Below are 18,702 nucleotides of genomic sequence, written 5' to 3'. Positions count from 1 at the left end.
ATTCAAAGAATTAACAACAGCAAGCATCTTCTTTTGAGGGACAAAAATAAACCCTGGAAAGGAAAGAAAAGAGACGACCTGCGTCACCAACACACAATCTTACCTACAGAGCAGTTAAACAGCGTCACTGACATAAATTTCCACCTAGCCATGCATAATGTACTGATAAAATGGTTTTCTTTTTGTTTTGTTTTTTCATAGTTTGTTTGCAAACTTTGTTGAAAGCGACAAACGAGTCAGACAGGCAGTGTCGGGATCAGAGAGGATGGTGGTGCAATTAAACACTTCCCTCCGGACTCTAATCCAGCAATGTAGTGACTGTATGGGCTACATCTTAACCCCAAGACTCCAATGATGCCCCATATTACAGCTTTCAATAATGAACTGGTCAAATTCTTGTGTAATTTAAACTGAATAACTTGAACAGAACCAAAGCAAATTCGTTGCATGTAACTCTACTTCACAACAAACCCCACAAAATTCTGATTCTAACTGAAGGTTAACCAATTAACCCACAGTCCGGAAAAATCTTTAACCTGTCAGACTGTAATGAATCAAAATTAATATGTCTGAATTAAGAAGCCGCCACCGATGAATCATGAAATACTTGTTACTGTTTCATTCCTGAGATAAATGTCATCATTTCTTATGTTAGGACTTATTGTTCAGCCCCACTCTTAACACCTTTTTCTCTCTCTGTCTTTTTCAGGGTGGACCCCATTCCTTATGACACTCCCAAACCAGCGGGACACACCAGGTTTGTGTGTGTTTCAGATACACACTCGCGTACAGACGGCATCCAGATGCCCTATGGCGACGTGCTGCTGCACATGGGTGACTTCACCGAGCTGGGCCTGCCCTCTGAGGTCAAGAAGTTCAACGACTGGCTAGGTACAAAGCTGATTAAAACGCAGCTTCACGCAACTGCATTGTTTTCACACTCACACAAAACTGACATGCACAAGCTTCCATGAGCAGTGTGAGCGGCAAAAGGCACGAGACATGTCGCACGCATAACCAGTAACTGGACCACACAGTGAAGCACCTCCACCTCCCCTGCAGACCCCACAACTGCTGTGCTAAAGTTTCCAGTTTAACCCTTCTGACCTAACACCCTGCCTCAGTTAACCTTTGACCTCTCCCTCTGCCCCCATGCTGTGGGTGGGAGTGCTTGGCTGTGTGTGTGCGCGCGCGTATGTGTGGTATCTGTCCCAGCAGCCAGTGTTTCATCTCTAGACGAGAGCTGAAGTGACTGAAGCATTTTTGTCCCTCTAATGTAGTCATGTTTCACGCTCAGACACACAAACCAAAAAACGCACACACATTGTCTGACATTCCCTCTCACCAATTGCATAAATCAATAAGTGCCACCCACCACACTGGCTTTCAATGTTTGAACACATTTGAATTCTTTTGACTATGTCTCAGTCGTTTGTATTTGTCTGTTCATTGGCACTTGACAGGTGAGACAAAACTACCTCCTGAAGTTTAATAGCAGGAAAACAACGTCTAAAAGCACATTTTAGCAGCTTCCTGACTGCATATAATGTAAATCTAAAGACACAAGTGAATACATTCAAAAAAGATAGATGATAGATTTATGGAAGTTAGGACATGTCTGCGCAAGTTGCAAATGTTTAAAACTGGAGGGAAAATTTGTATCCCAAAGCCGCATGAATCTAGTTCATGAATATACATAGACAAGAGTGAAGAACATGCTAGAGGAAATTACCAAAATAACTGGATTTCCTTGTGAGTTTTAAAATCAGACAGATTCTGAGCTGTCATGCAAACAAAGGCACCCTCCTTACATAAAACTGGTATGCACGATGCTAGCTAGTTCCAACTAATGTCTTTCACTGGCTATTTGGGGTGAATAAACATGGACTGCAATAAAACAATCCAGCAGCTGAGAAAAAAGTCACTTCATATGAAAAAGAAGATGAGAGGGAGGAAACAACACAAAGCGGTTTAATGTTGAAAATTGAAGAGGTATTGAACATTGGCAGTGATGTTTATTGTTTACCTTCAAAATGCGTATCCAGCTCGACAAATAACGGGAGGGAAGTGTAGATTTCTAGTGAGAATGTTTCTCATTGAACCACAATTTGAAGTTTGTTATAATGAGTAAATGCATTAATAGAGCATGAAAAGTCTAAAAGAAAACACGTTTTTTTTTTTTTTTTTACTACCATTGAAATTAAAATTAGAAAATCACAAACTGGCATTACACCATTTAGATATTTCAAATTTACTCCTTTAAATTACTTCTTAAATGCTTTTTTGTTTTGTTAGTTGATGTAACTGTAATTTTGAACTAGTTTGGATGTATTCGATGTTTTTGAATAGAACATTTAAAAAGAAGTTAAGTAACTGTGGATTCCAACAGTGATCCAGTTTTTACAGCACAAAAAACAAAGCCAGCTATCTTTAATAATCCACATGTTAAATTTTACTGTTGCAGTGGCAATTCATCATCAAAATCATACAACTCACAAGAACGAAAATGGACACAAATGGCAAAAAAAAACCCTATATTTACCAATGTATACGCACATATTTCTACCATACTGTGAGATTAAAGGGGGATAGATATAGTAAGTAGAATAAAATATGAATATTCATCTATGTGTATGTGCAAAAATAAAAAAAATACAAATCAAGCATCATTTTAGCTACAAAACCTCTTGGTTCTCATGCACAGTTGTATGAATCTCACTGCCTTTTATATTAGATAAATGTGAAAACACAATTTATATGACAGCCATGCTTCCTTCCCTTTAGAGTTGAAGTGGTCGAAGCTCATATACCTCCCTATGTGATTGGTTGCCTTTAGCTGGAAACCTTTATCTCCTCGGAAATGACTTTTCAAAAGACAGTTAATCAAAATGCTGACTTGATGAAACCCCCAAAAAGACAGAAAAACATGTTGTAAAACTTGATCCCGGCCTGTTGACACGATTACAGACAAACATGGGTGTGAATGTGTTTGAATGCTAGGTACAATAACACAACATTGAAGTCGCAAAGTGATCTGATTAATAATGGTCCTTAAAGTGGAAACAACCTAAAATCACTTCAAACTGACACAGGTTTGCAGTTGCAGTGATTAAACGTACTCAACCACTCTTTCTAGTTGTTTTGTTGTCGGTTGTAAATAGTCTCTGCACCTTAAAAATCTTAAGTTTCAGTTTTATGAATTGTGGCTGTGGTTTGTTGTCGGTCAGCCACAGTAGTGAACCCACTCTGCCAAGCTGAATCTTTAAACTACTGCCAGGTGCTGTGCCCTAATTCTACTGAAACAGACACACACAGGCTGAACACTCTCACACACATGCAGGCATGCCCTATTTCTTTCCCGCTCTGTTTTCTGCTGCGTCACCACGGATACAGCACCTGGCACCACCAGGAGGACACATTGTTCAGCTTTTCTATCAAACTCCTCCATCCATCAGCGCTGACATCTACGTCGTGTGTGTGTGTGTGTGTGTGTGTGTGTGTGTGTGTCGTTACTTTGTTAAGCCAGAGTGAAAACGGAGATATCGGCTGTTATGGGGAATCGATTGCAGAGCAAAGTGGAAAATGGCTCAGTACAGTTGGGAGCGCCCTGCCTGTTAATGTCCTGGTGAAGGTTGTGAGTGTGGAGCTGTCGGGATGGGAGGGAAGAAAATTAAAACTAAAATATTAAAACCACTTTTAGGAAATGGTGGGGAAAGGAGATTTTATGCATTAAGTTGAAGAAAAAAGTAATAAAATTGAGATTAAAGTTGTAATTTCACCAGAAAGGTCATAACATCATATTAATAGTTAGAATGTAGAAGTTACATAGTCTTATTTGATTACTGATGTTGGTCAAGTTTAAAGATAAACGGATCTATCTTTTATCACATTGACCAATAACCTATATGTCCATACAGGTTAAATCTTTCTAAAGATGTTATTTCTGTAAAAGTTATTTCTGCAAAAGTTAGTATTATTTCAGATGTTGAGGTGTTGACACTTAAGTCAGTGAAAGCATGTTCTTTTATTCTATATCTTTTATTTCTTCTGTTTGAAGCACAGACAGTCGGCAGGCTGAGAAAATGTCGCTTATTTATGTTCCCATTTGTAGGTGTGAGCTTTACATACTGAATGGGCTCTTATAAAGTGAATGTGAAAGGTTTGATTTTCCCTCCAAGGGCACTTTTTGTCTTTTGATGAAGGTAGGGAGAGTGAGTCAGACATGGAGGAGGGTGAGAATCAGCAGTGTGACACAAGTCACATGAAAAATGGCATTTTGAAGATGCATCAGTTCCATAATTTGATGTTTTTCTAGTTGAAAGAGGAGGATTGCAAAGCATGAAGTGGCTGCTCATTTCAGGTAAAAACTGTTCTGAAAAACTTGGTATGGTCGTCTTTTGATTCTACGCTTGTGTTGGGAATCGTTATTGATTATTGATTATTAATTAATTATTAATTTGTTAATTATTAATTAATTGAATATTGTTATAGTTGATTAATGACACCTAGGTGACTAGGAGTCGTTAATGAACACGGGGCACCACCCTGAAATCAGGGATCAACAATCAATTGATTTACCTTGAGTCTCAAAGCCTGAAAGTTATTCAAATTGTCAATATCATGAAAGTATCAATAATTAAATAAGGGGGAAGGCGTGAATCCGAGCACTGACCATCTCAACCAGCAGTTATTACAACATGAAATTGTACAAATAATCACAGAGGCTGTCCAATTTAAAGTCAACAGTGTTTATTAAAGTTCCTCCCACCAAACAATCCACCTTTAACCAACAATGGTTTCCTTTAAGTTATTGACAGTATAAAACATAAGCAAGCCAAACGTGTGTGTGTAGGTGTACGCGTGTGTAGGTAAGTGTGTATGTATGTGTGTGTGTGTGTATGTGTCGGTGTACGCGTGTGTAGATAAATATGTATGTGTGTGTGTGTGTGTGTGTGTGTAGGTGTACGCGTATGTAGGTAAGTATGTATGTGTGTATGAGGGTGTGTGTGTATAGGTAAGTCTCCAACAAAGACTACAAAGTGCTGAACGTGACTTGGGAAGTCACGTTCACCGGACTACAAATTAGTGGGCGTGATCTAAGGAATCTCGCCGACGAGATTCCAGAAAACACCGGATGTGACTCTGTCACGCAGGAATGTGAATTCCGAGGGGATGAATGCAGATGTGCTGATTCATGTACCTGGAATTCAAAAATGGCGGCAGTGATTGTAACGACCAGGGGTGGTCACTTCATGTGCGCGCGAGATTTGAACAAAGGGCAGCGGTTGCGCCGTCTTTGATCTCCTGTGCGGTTTGGCCACACGAGGGTCGAATTTACAGGGATGATACCCACAATTCCGAATTAGTAGAAGTCCGTCTTTATAGTCAATGAAGGAGGGATGATAAGTACACGTCTTGGGTTATAGCGGAGTTGTTAACGATGTGTTACAACAGATCGCCCAAAACAGTATACGTCTCTCAACGTGTATGTGTGTGTGCGTGTGTGTGTGTATGTGTGTTAGTAAAAGAGGGAAAGAGCTAAGCGAGGCTTAGCAGACAACACAGAAACAACCCAACGACCATGTGGTACACAGCGATCGTCTCTCCCTCGAACAGTGGTCGGCAAGCGAATCGAGGTCCGTTTGCCGTCCGCTGATCGAGCCGGAATACGACGTATTGTGGTCACACACGGCAGCAAGACTACCCAGGCTGGGTTGCCTGAAAGAGCTCCTAGCGAGCGTATCAAACACAGTGAAAACACAGTACAGGTAACCATAAGCGGACTCGGCGGTCCTTTCACAACAAAAACAAACAATCACGCTATATACTATCTGTTTCTGCCCAAACAAAGAACCTCTTACTTTCGGATGCCGCGGGATGCGGTAGCGTGGGATGCCCGGCTAACTCGTATACTCCAACTCCTTCAGGAGGCGAGCGCGGGATCAGACTGGAGCGTCCTCACAGCTGACGGCAGGCTGTAACACAGCGATCGGTCGACACGAAGGGAGGGACGGTCTCGTCCCTTCTGACGATTATTTTCTTCCTTCTGCAGGTAGTGAGGGAACGGCTGGGTTGTGCAGCGTTCCTCTCGGGATCCAAAATAATACTGAATGTTCGAACAAAACGAAAGTGAAGCCAAAACAGTCTCTATCTCGTCCACCGAGGAGGGAACTGAACTTTAGCTCAAAAAAATAAAAAAAAAAGGAGGGAAAACGTTTCTCAGGTTGTATCCTTAAGACAACAGCTGCAGACGTTGACACGCCACGTAGTCGTCGGGAAAATACACCGGTCCTTCGGGGTGCGTGACCTTTTAATCTCTAGGTGACGTCACCGTGATTCTGGCGGAACTTCCTGGCTCACAGCCAATAGGGACCAGGTGACGTCTTCTGGGCAGGTCAGCGGGTGACGCGGTTTTCACACCTTGTGGACCCCTTTTTTTATGGTCCTTTGTTCTTGAGTCCCTCGTGGTTGGGGGGGATTAGTAGTTTAGGCTTTTGGCTTCACCTACAGGCCTTTCTCTTTGTTGAGGCATGTGGTATAGAGGCATGAGGCCCAACACTTGTTATTTTAAAGTTGTGATGCTACATATTTTATGTCATCAAGGGTTTTCATTTATATGGTCGTCCAACTGAAGTATTCTGTAAACTTGCAGTTTGCTACGTGAGTATATGGAGAACTGGCTTTTATTACAACTCCACTGCGAGTTATGTTAAACTCTCGTGTTGGGTTAAGTTACAAAAAAACACTTCCACTTTATAAGAATCTGGGATTTCTTTTAAGGAACATACGATAATCTTCATTTAGCATTTGTTGAAAGCAAAGCTGTAATTATCACTGTAGGGACAACAGAGTCCAAAGAGTTTTAACTATGGGTTGGATGAGGTTGTAATTGTAGATTTAAAGCGTCTGTAAACTGGGCGGTGTGCTTGTGCTCCTCTACTCCTCCCTCTTGGCCTCCTCCATCTGCTCCTCTCAGACTCTGGTCGGAGGCAGCAGTTTGTCCTGGCCATCGACTGATGTTTGGCCTGTAGAGGGAAATCATTGGAGATCGATGCAGAGGAACGAGTTTTTCCTGACCCAGCCTGTCTGATGGGAGAGAACGAGCTCTGATCTTCTGCTTTGAGCTGCTCCCAGATGCCTCAGTAGCTTATGTATGTTTGGGTCTGTGCTCAGATGTGTAATGTGTATAGATGGGAGAAGATGATGTGTTCAACAATGTGCACTAACTGTAGATGGGTTTGCTCACTTCCTGTTTAACAACACTGGAGATGGTTTGAGACATTATTTTCAAATAATTTTTTGAGTTAAACATAGTAAATAAAAATTGTGCAAGTATCACAATCCAATCACACAACCCCTTCTCCTTACATACACTGCCACAATGATATGATGGTTTCTCATCATTTATACACCTAAATTTGACATGGAATGATCCTTGATTATGATGAATGCATCACTGACGAAAAATGTAAACTTAACATTTACATATCATCACCTTATAAAGTTGTGAAGACAACAGTACAAACAGTAGCCTGAATATAGTAGCGCTAAAAATTAATCTGTTAGTTGCTCATAAGAAAAATAATTGGGGCTCTAGAATAAAGATGAAATGTTGGCAACATTTGAAAGGTCATGGGCTACATACTATATTGACATTTCTATAATATGAGCTGTATCACGTTCACATTACATGCATATGAGCTGATTTTTGTATCAGGAGGCGGAGCAGATAGTGGTATAGTTCAGTGAAAAGGCTGCCAAGCCAGCAACCGCAGTTCGAGACTATATTTTAAACAAACTCAAGTAATCAAGTGTGAAACAACTTGATTGCTTGAGGAACTTTAAAAGAGACCTCAGGACAATTTCCAGACGTGTTTGTAGCAACCAAAACGTTTTTTTTTAACCAAAACATGATATATTCTTAACTTTAACCAAGTTGTTTTTGTGCCTTAACCTAACCAGACCATAAGCACAACACTGTCAGAACATACATTGAACTTTAAGAAATGTAAAATTGCAACATAAAGAAATGTATCAGCATATCTGTGATTTGCAGGGATCTACGTTGCCAACATTTGTTCACATTTTGTTAATCTTTTAAGTAAAATACCACATGATTTTCCTCGGGTTATATCATTGTAAACAGAACATATTTGGGTAGCGGACTGTTGGTTGGAGAAATCGAGTTAGCTGGCATGGAAATTGATCATTTTTTGGAAAAGTCATGGTCAAGTCATGGGGTTCTGGTGAATAGTAGTTAATTTTTCACTTTCGTTTTGCTTTTGTTGTTTTATCCTTAAACTACTGCTGGAAGTACATACAACAGCAATGGCGGAACAGGAAAGTTGCATTTTGTTAAACCAAAAAAGAAACCTGAAAGATGCTAAAACACTCCATAGAGATTCAGAATTCAGATTCACTTCATTGCCTTTTCCTTGAGTATTTGCATATGCATATAAGACAAATTGAACAAAGTTGTTTCCACCAGCTACAGTGTGCATCAGTGCATTCAGCTGTAGTAAATATATGTATAAAAAGTTAAAAATACGTTAGACAATTAAAAAAGAAACAGACACAGCCTCAGTTAGAGCTGAGTCAACTGATACGGAAAGGCTTGTTTTTATTAAACTAGTGGATATTCGCAGCTTTTGCACTAACTGGACATGTTGATTTGGATCTTGGATCATATTTCCTCAAAGATTAATTCGAGGAGAAGAGAGAATTGGGGGAGGTGACAATTACATTTTCTTAGATATTCACCTCTTTAATTCAAGGGATACAGTGTTCAGTATGATTTTTCATTTCATTTTTCATTTACTTTGTTTGAAAATAATGTATTTTTATTATCGTCCTGTAAAAATTCACTGGGTGCAGATGTTTTTGTCTTCTTTTGAAGTCTGCCTTCTTGAGAGGAATGACAAAACATTTCTCTGCACATATTGTTCTTGTACTTTACAGAGATTTCATTTTGATTTTCATTCTGTCTTTCTAGCCCCCTGTTTGTGGGTGAAGAATAAAAAATAAATCTAGGTGTATCACTCCTCCAACCCTCGGTGAGATGTATCACGGTGGCAATAAAAAGCAGTCGAAATTCCCAGTAGAGTAATGGAGATGGAGTTGTTGGATGGTAATTAGGTTTTTCCCCACCTTTTTCCTGCATGGTGGTGGTGGAGACGATGATCCGCGTGTGTGCGTGTGTGTGTGTGTGATCCAGTTAGAGTGCTAGGGGACTGAGAGACTGTATTCTCATATAAGGTTAGACTGGAATTTATGATCCTGAGACGCGACAAGAGCTAATTTAGAGTAGCGGGAATGAAACCTATAGACCGGGGGAACCATGATTCTTTCATTTTCAGCATTAGAGAACAAACACTCGCTCTCTCTTGCTCGGTCGCACTCTCACACACACACACCTTAGACCGATGCGGGGGAACATTTTATTTATCTGCACCGAGTAAAAGTATCTTGACTGAATTTATATTCTTTTCAATGTCTGTTTGTTTTGTTTCTAAATCTGAACTTCAGTGCTGCAAAATTGAGCATCGTGCTCACATCTTATCTTACTATTATGAGTCAAAAGTATTTTCATTCAACAAATACGTTTTATTGCATTGTTTATTCACCATTTAATTCAATTTTGCCCTCTTGGAATGCCTCATAACCTTCTGCCGATACTTTCCAAGAGCAGTAAGAAGCACAGGAACAAAAGGTGGATGTAGGCATCCTGCTTATAGACCTGTGCAGTAATCCTGCAATGCATGTAAAAGGATTTCTGTTTTGTACAATTCTGGCAATCAAGGACTGTTTTTTTATATTTAGGGTCTCCGCCGGAGATGGTAATTTCTTACAGCACCACATGGTATCCAAACGGTTCGATAGTATGTAAAGAAATAATCTTTAGTAATCAGGTTGAACTCATCAATAAGGCATTCAGTCATTTTTCCTGTCAATTCCAGCTTCTAACGTGCTGCTGTCAGTTAAAAACTGAGTTCTGTAGTATTCTGTCTACAGTTTTAATGCAAAATATAATAAATTGTGAGTTGAAATAATTAATTGATAATTATTCATTGTCTACTTGTAAGGATTGAATGAAAGTGACCAAACTAAAATGAAAATTCTGACCTTTTTCACTGTTTAGAGCATTTTATTGATCAAATGATTGATAAATTAGTTGAGAAATGAATCAGCATTTTAATCAGACATAAAAATAACAAATAGTTGCAGGCCTATTATAAATTATATTGGCTTAGTTTAGGCTGCTATAATTTGCAGCACCCATAGCACACATTCTTCCCTATATGGTTCAGTTGTCACTGCACATAAATTATCCTGCAGAGAACCTACAGATCAGGTTAAAGACAGGCAGGAAGGAAGACTTGAATGAAATCAACAGGCAGTGTAAAAAACAGAATCCAGGACAGGAAAAAAAGAAATATAGAGAGAGAAAGGAAGGGTGATGAAGGCCAGACCCTTTGGTTGAGTGCTCAATCGGCTGGAATAAAGTATTAAGTCAGTTTCTTGATGGTGGAGGGGAACTGGGACAAATCACCTTGACAGAGGAGAGCGAAAAAGGGCACAGCAGAAGTTGAAAGATGAGGGGATGAGAATTGTAATGGATGTTCTCCTCTATTTAGTTCAGGTTCATGCTTTTCCCTGCTGCCTGGTGCCTGCAGAGATGGACGGTGGTCTGTAGGGGTCAAGCAGAGCCGTTAGCTGTGGTTGTAACCTCTCTGACTGTCTGAATTGAGGGTATTTTTCCCCTCCACTTATCTGAGTTTTCTTTCCAGTCCTGATCTGTGCTCAGGGTTGGGTATACAAGGACCTACTGAGGGAGTGTATGTTTCATGTCCAAAATATTAGGATAGTCTGCTGCTTCTGGAAAAATACACTGACCGGGTAGAAAGTACAACACTGTTGTGATTTTATAAAATACTGTTCTGCTTTGATGGGGAGCAGAGCTGCACAGTATGGACAAAATATATTGTAGGTGAAGAATACGTGAAGTGTAAAGAATTATTTTCAGGGAGGTAAAAATTTCAGTGTACATTTAATAATATCCTATAAGGATTTGCAGACAACATGCAGTAAAGAAGTACAAGTAAAGATTTAACAAAAATTTGAATCCTCAAATTCTTTTTTGTTTTGTTTTTTTGTGTGTATGTTTCTGCAACAACCTGTATTTTTCAGGCATCCTGAATAATTGATTAACGTATTTTTCTCAGTGTGAATGGGCTTCATTAATTTCTCATTGCAATAAGCTACAATTATTACATTATGCAGATACAGGATATTAAAACCATTGGAACAGATGTGTGAAAAACTGGTGATCAAATCTGTTAATTTATGGATCAAACGCTGACCTCTTGATTTTTGGCCTCTTGATTTCTTAATTATTCGTTAGGGCGGGTTAAAAACCACCTCTGATGTGAGAAACCTTGTAGATCACAGCTATAGAAAAACACAGCTTTTTGGTGTGTGCCTTAGTTCATTTATGCAACTTTGATGTTGTATGTTATCTGAATTCTAAAGTTAGCTCCAGTTAAGAACTTTAAGTTGATTCAAGAGTTTTGCTGCTGTCAAAATGGTCTGGAAATTGATAATATCTTTACATTTCATGCTTAAAAAGTTGAAATCCTGCTAGGCCAGGTGAACACCATGCAGTTGCAATGTCTTCAGCTCAGTTCAATATCTGTATGACTTCTATCAGAAGAGATACAGACTGGAGGTTCATATGTGGATATCAGACTGCAGCTCACCACTCTCTTCCTCTTGTCTCTTGTAGGTGGCCTACCGTACGAGTTCAAAGTGGTGATTGCCGGGAATCACGAGCTGACCTTCGATAAGGACTTTATGGCCGAGCTGGTCAAGCAGGATTACTACCGATTCCCCTCAGTCTCCAAACTCAAACCAGAGGACTTTGACAATGTCCAATCGCTCCTCACAAACTGTGTGTACCTGCAGGACTCAGACGTCACCATTAAGGGATTCCGAATATACGGGGCGCCGTGGTAAGTTCACCAACCGCTTTCTTTCTTCTATCCGCCATCCAAAACTTTCTGTCTTTCATTATAGCTGAGTCACAATTCTGTCTCATTGGGTTGTGGATCCCTGAGGTGAAGGTGTGCCTTCCCCCTCTGTCAGTGTCTGGCTGTTTTCCAGCTCTCCTCCCTGTAGTAACTCTGTACTCTGCTGTACGCTCTCAGCGAGGGGCCTCTCTTCCATGCAGGGTGCTATTCCCAGCTCGCACATTCCTTTATGAGCTCAGGACCTTCGCCTGCTCCCCAGGCTTACGTTACACCTGTGTTTTGACACAGGGTTAAGTGATACGCGTGTTACCAGGACACTCTGTCAATAGGCTCTCAGGTGTGGAAAGAAAGCGGGGTGGAAGGGGGTGTTTGGTTCAGGAATGGTGTAAGCAGCATGTATACGGCAAACAGAGGCAGGTGGGAGTGTTATTAAAGTGGGAAATGTTTGTGTAGAGAAAGTGCTTGATGGGAGAAAACTCTCCTGAGACCACTGCTGCATTCATGGATGTACACGTGTCAAAATCTCATACTCCTTGATAGAAATTGTAACCCCTGTTTATGAATCAGTGTCTTTTCAAAATTGATTCCTTGGTTGAACTGTAGGTTCTGTATCTTGAAGCAAGAACAGTAGTCTACAAAAACGTTTTTTCCACGGATGTTATTGTTTGTAGCAAAACCATTATCCAGAATTTTTACACCTACTAAATCACACATATGCTTTCTTTGCACCTTGGAAAAAAGGCAGCCGCACACCATTTTAAGCTTTTACAGCTGCCTGTTTTATATAAAACAGTCTTCTTGCAGGCAGGTGAAAAATAAAACACTCAGAGACTAATAATCACAACTAATTTAACTAACATAATTGGCATTTTTCTTCTGAATGAATTACCAAAAATTATCAATCATTCATTTAGTAATTTCAGATTTATCAAAAAAGAAACCTCAGAACTAATCTTAGATTAATGTTGATAGTTGCCCATACAGTAATTAGTATCTAATGATCATTTATTCTGATTCCTCGGGATCCCTTTCTTGGTTCCAGGCACCGTTGCTAGATCATTTGATAGACAGAAAACCCTGTAGTTCAGTCTGAGCTGTTGTGGTCTCACAGTATTTGATCAGTCTTACAGTCTGACCTTAGCCCCCCAGCACCGCAGCTGTGTTTTGTTGTGTGACGGTCGAGGCTGGAACTTCCTCCACCCTGCTGCGACTGCTTCTGCTCTCTCTGCGCAGCAGTTCTCACAGGTCTGCTCCAGACTTAAAATAACTATTTAGGTCACACCTTCATCCTTTAGCAGCTATAATTAGCAGGTTTGCAGCCTGGCTTCAGAAGTGGTGGAGGACGGCAGCAGGGGCAGATCCCAGCATTCCTCCGACTTCACAGCAGCAGGAAGAAGAGATTACCCTCGCTTTTCCCTCCATCCTTCCTCTTTTCCATCCTTCTGTTTGAAAGAGGAAGGATGCTGCCCCTCCTCTCCCTGGTGGGTGTTTAGTGTGAGGGCTGGTAAGTGTCTGTTGTGACAGCTGGGGGTCTCGTGAGAGGCGGAGTGGACAGCTTGGCGCCCCCTCACTCCCACCCCTCCTCAGCTTCCTCACCTCCTTCACACCCATATGCCACCGTGGCCCTAGGTCTGGCCTGCTTGTCCAGTGTGAGGTCTCACTTAGCCCTGCAGTGACCCCTCACTTCATCAACAGCTCACCAGCTCACTGCCTGGGTGGCCCAAGCTCCTCCGAGTCCTCAGTGGTTTGCTGCTGCAGGCCAGGACGCGACGGCATCACTCAGGAAATGTAGCGTGTAACTACCACCTGATAAACGCGGCTGTAACTGCAGTGGATTGCTCTGCTGCTGCTGCTGCTGCTGCTGCTGCTTTAAAGACTGATGAAATAACATGTTCACAGGTTTTCAGCCAGTTCGGTATCCACACATCTGCTTTCAGTGGTGACAAAGCTATTCATATCTGTACATGAATATAAGTAATAACAGTGTAGAAGTTCTCATTCCCCTTTAAACAAATGTGTCAGTTCTATAAATGTTAAATATCTTCCTTTTTTTCTGACCATAAACTTAGCGATACACCTGCCAAGACATTAAAACAGTCTTTTGAAGTCCTTGAAGCGTTTGAATTCTTGTATAGTTTCAGCTGTATACGCTCATCATCTGTTTGCATGTTAAGTTTTGCGTAACAGCAATCAAATAAATGTTAAGCATAATATTTGTAGTATAACTATGAAGTCTCACAAACTGGAATAAACTGCCTGCAACCCCACATTGTATGATATTATAGTAAAGTACATATGCTTTGTACACTCCACCGCTGTGTATTTAGCAATACTTACAAGGATATTTCAGTTTTATGCCATGTTTCCTTGAGATGTTACAGAAAAAACAATGGTATTTGACTGTGACGTGTACATGAAAATGCCAACCAATGGTCGGTTGTTTTTTGTAACCCCAAATGGCACACGGTTTAATACTTTTAGAAAATTTCAGAACTCGCTTTTCCCACCCCCATCCAGCTCAAATTGAAAAATGTCAAAAACAGAAACAAATTGTCATTGAAGGCTGCTGTTTAAAGAATAGGATTTTCTGTTTGTTTTTTTTAAATCCATCAGTCACTCTGCATGTGAGATGGAAAAGCAGATCATTCTGTCTTTGAATGAAAACAGTACAGTACCCAAATATTATTGCACAAACTACATTACTTAATGTAGATTATACTAGATTATCAACAGCACAGTCAAAACTTATTTTAACACTTGCCTTCATCTTCTCAGTTGTGTTTCATTAAATTCCCTTGAATATTATTTTGTTTTTTACATGAAAAAAAGTAAACTATGGGACTATGGGATCAATTAGTCGGATTTCTACCATAGGACTTAAGTTTTATTCAGGAAAATGTGGAGAAGCAGCAGGTTACAGCAGTTTGTACACAATAATTACACATAATGACACTGCAGGTTTTCATCTCCACAGGATGGAAGGAAACATTCTTCTCTGATTAACTGACTGATTATAAACATTACACCCTTCTTTTTATCGCTTTTCCCACCATTGTTTCTCATTTTTTTCATCAATCCATCATTTAAATGTCTGTTTTAAAAGGTCTTATGGATAAAAATGACATTCTGTTGCAGTACTTTTCAAATCAAATCCATGTTATAATTATCTGCATCAGGTTATCAGTTCAGCATGGGGCCATTTACAGCAGAAAGATGTAGATTTACCACTGAAAAGCAGTTTGTTCAGTAGAAATTGTTTATGCTGAAAGTATTCTGGACACATCCATGTCTGAAGGAACACACTCAAATGAAATCATTAAATTATATATATCATTAAAGATCTGATCTTTCCCACGCTGATAGTTTCAGTTTTGTATCTTCAAAAACTGTCAAGTACAGTTAAGCCTTTTCTGAACTCAACTCTTCAGGGATCGAGGTGGATTTCAACAAGGCCAAGCTCTCTAACACACAACTTTTTGGTTACTTAAATATGTAGCTTTGTTGAAATTGTGCCAACAAGTTGCCTCAGTTAATTAGTCTTACTAGAGTATCTGATAAACTAGTTATCTGAAAAAGAGTCGAGTGTTGAGGGAAAAATTTCCCCGGATGTTGGAAATCTGAGCAATCCTTGAGCTGTGGGTTTATTGCTGGCAAAGATCGTCTTCAGAGATGAGATTTATTTAGAAACAAAGGACTTAAAGATGTTTCTTACTGCTGAAAAGATAGTCTGTCTAATCAGTAGAGTAGAATATATTATGAAAGTGATGCAACGCAAATAGAGACTAGAACTGCAAGCAGTTATGAAGGGGACCAAGCCCCCCCCCGCGCAACTCGGACCCCGCGCACCGCAGAGCCCACGGAAGTTGGCCCCAAAGGATGACGGGCTCGGGGCAAAAGTGAGGACACAGGCCAACGTCTGAGCTGTGGTATTCGCTGTAATGGAAAGTGCACTGGAAGTGCAAAAGGCTGAATGTGTGCCAATTTGGATTTGTTGTAATAAGGCATACCCACATTGACCAGTCATGACCATGGCCTCAGGATTGGCCCTACATCATACCGACCAAATTTTGTAAAAATCGGTGTAGCTGTTCAAGAGATATAAACTTCCCATATTTTTTGCGCCCCCTAGTGGCCAGAATTCGCCAAATTCGGCTCATCCCTTCCCAGTGTCATCACAACCAAGGATCTCAAATTTGGTGTTAATAGTGTGTTAATCATGTAGTTTGACCGAGATATCAAACAGTTTACATTTTTATAGCTAGCCACCAAAATTTGTTCATTAATAATTTGCGCATTTTTTGACCGAGCAAAATTCTTTTGATAACTTTAGATCAGGTCCAGCTAAAGAGTGTACATGCCAAGTTTCACGCAGATCGGACAAAATCCTAAGGAGGAGTTCGAAAAAGTAGGTTTTGCATATGTGGCGATTTAGCGAACGAAATGTGCAGCAGAAGTGGGCGTGTCCTATGTCAGAAAACCCAGCTCTATTCAGGGAACATATGGATATAAGGTTTGTGAATGTGTTATTTAAAATGTGGAAGTTACAGGCAAAAACGCGATTACACCCATTATAGCGCCACCTACTGGAGTACATGTGCAATTTTTGGTATGGAAGAACTGTGTCCTATTCTATCTGTACCATATAAATTTCAAAGCTCTCAGCATAATAGGTTGGCTGAAATTAATGTTTGTTGTTCATCTTGTAATAAGCCACGCCCACATTGAGCAGTCATGACCACCTTCAAGATATGGCCTCAGGATTGGCCCTACATCATACCAACCAAATTTCGTAAAAATCGGTGTAGCTGTTCAAGAGATATAAACTTCCCATATTTTTAGCGCCCCCTAGTGGCCAAAATTCGCCAAATTGGGCTCATTCCTTCCCAGTGTTATGGCAACAAAGGATCTCAAATTTGGTGTTAACAGCATTTAGTTTGACCGAGATATCAAACAGTTTACATTTTTATAGCTAGCTACAGAAAAGTGTTTGTGATTAATTTGCGCATTTTTTGACTGAGCAAAATTCTTTTGATAACTTTAGATCAGATTTTTAGCCGGAGAAAAATAAAAATAAAAATCTTTACAATTACAATAGGGTTCCTAGCACTGCTGGTCCTAGGAAGGAGGGGCCGAGGGGAACGTATGCAAGCATACGCGTTCCCTCGGCCCCTCGGGCTTGGCCCCCTAAAAATGGTGAAACGGGCTGTGTTAATCACTTCACTTACTCTTAAGGGTTAAAAAACCTACAATAACCAGATTTCAGAGAGCCTAACCAGACTAAGAAACATGTAGGCCATGTCCTGCAAATTGGTTGCCAGGCAGTGCTTGGTTTTGGCTTATCCAGATTCAAGCAGGGAAAATAAAGGCCGCCTGTTCACAAACATTCTCATAACACAGCTAAACACATCTGTAGGTTGTGGGTGCAGGCAAAGCAAAGAATTGTGTTGAAAGCTGGAGAATATTCCCATTAAGAATGGTTCTAACAGTGTTGATTCCTGAAAGTGCATGGTTTTTTTCTGTTTTGTCTATAGTTGGCTATGATTTTTTTTTTCTACAATCACGACACTATTTCAGTGAAGTAAAAAAATTACATGGCCATCATGAAGCTGCATGAGTAAAAAATCAGTTATTTCTTTTTGGTTCCTCCTCCAAAAAACCTGCTTTTATTTGTCACAGACTGCTTTTATTTGAGCTGTCGTTGAGCCAAAAAAGTTGCAAGAAAATGTCATTTTTGTAATTTCATTGCATGCACTGTTCTTATAGAGATAATGGGAAACCTGCTAAATCCAGCTGCTGTAACTAGAACATAAACGCCTTGAATGACGGTGTTACTTCTATATGAAAATATCCTTGAGTCTTCATTATCAGAATAAATAGGTGATATAAATGATTAGGCAGGGATAGTGAACTGGAACTTTAAGATTATTTAGCAATTAAGCTGTTGATTATTTTTTCAATTAATCATCTTTGAAGTCACATCCAAGAAAATCAAGTCCAAGGTTACATGTTTGTTTGTTTGTTTGTTTTGTTTGACCCAAAGAAATTGAGTTTTATAAAATACAGAGAAGAAGCACATCCCGGCATTCAAGAAGATCAACCAAGTATGGAAATAGTTTCTTATTATTTTGAGGGTTGACTAATAGTTTTGGCTCCTCATTTTTTATTTTTGTACAATAGTAGAAACCAAAGGACAAAATATTGTTGATAGATCTTTCATTTCATCCTGTTTTAAAACCTCTTTACCAACTACCATCTTTATTGAACCAATCCTCAAGGAGACATTTTTTTAAACCTTGCATTGCTCCGGATTGTGTGTTCACTGAAAACTGACTCGGTCCACTCCTTCTTGGAGTGAAAGCAGCGTTCCATGAAAGACATACAACACGCACTGTTTAATGACAGATGCTTAACAGACCGAATACCTGAACCCCCTCTTCTCACACTCGCACACTCCTACACACACACACACACACACACACACACACACACACTCCTACACACACCTACACACACACACACACACACACACACACACTCTTTGGAAAGATGAGCAAGCTTCTGCACCTTGTCAATCAGACCTCTTTAAGAGGGGCTGAAGGTCTCTTGGACAGTTTTGGATTTTATTCACATCATTAACTCTGTCTGGTTCAGCCGACAAGATTTTGAGAAAAGTAAA

At 40.1% G+C, this 18,702-nt stretch overlaps 1 protein-coding gene across 1 annotated transcript in view; it reads left to right on the top strand.

The window, feature by feature from the left end:
• The first annotated feature begins 690 nt into the window (after positions 1-690).
• mpped2a (metallophosphoesterase domain containing 2a) overlaps positions 691-18,702 on the top strand; it is a 45,496-nt gene continuing 27,484 nt past the window's right edge. Inside the window, exons 1-2 of the mRNA XM_030414619.1 lie at positions 691-891; positions 11,783-12,008. Coding sequence (XP_030270479.1) covers positions 804-891; positions 11,783-12,008 — 314 coding nt within the window. The 5' untranslated portion in view covers positions 691-803. The remainder of the gene's footprint in view (positions 892-11,782; positions 12,009-18,702) is intronic.

Source organism: Sparus aurata, chromosome 4 (assembly GCF_900880675.1).
Source record: "Sparus aurata chromosome 4, fSpaAur1.1, whole genome shotgun sequence".
In the NCBI taxonomy this organism is placed as follows: Eukaryota; Metazoa; Chordata; class Actinopteri; order Spariformes; family Sparidae; genus Sparus; species Sparus aurata.
Note: the sequence above shows the minus strand (reverse complement) of the source record. Positions and strands in the feature narration are given on the sequence as shown.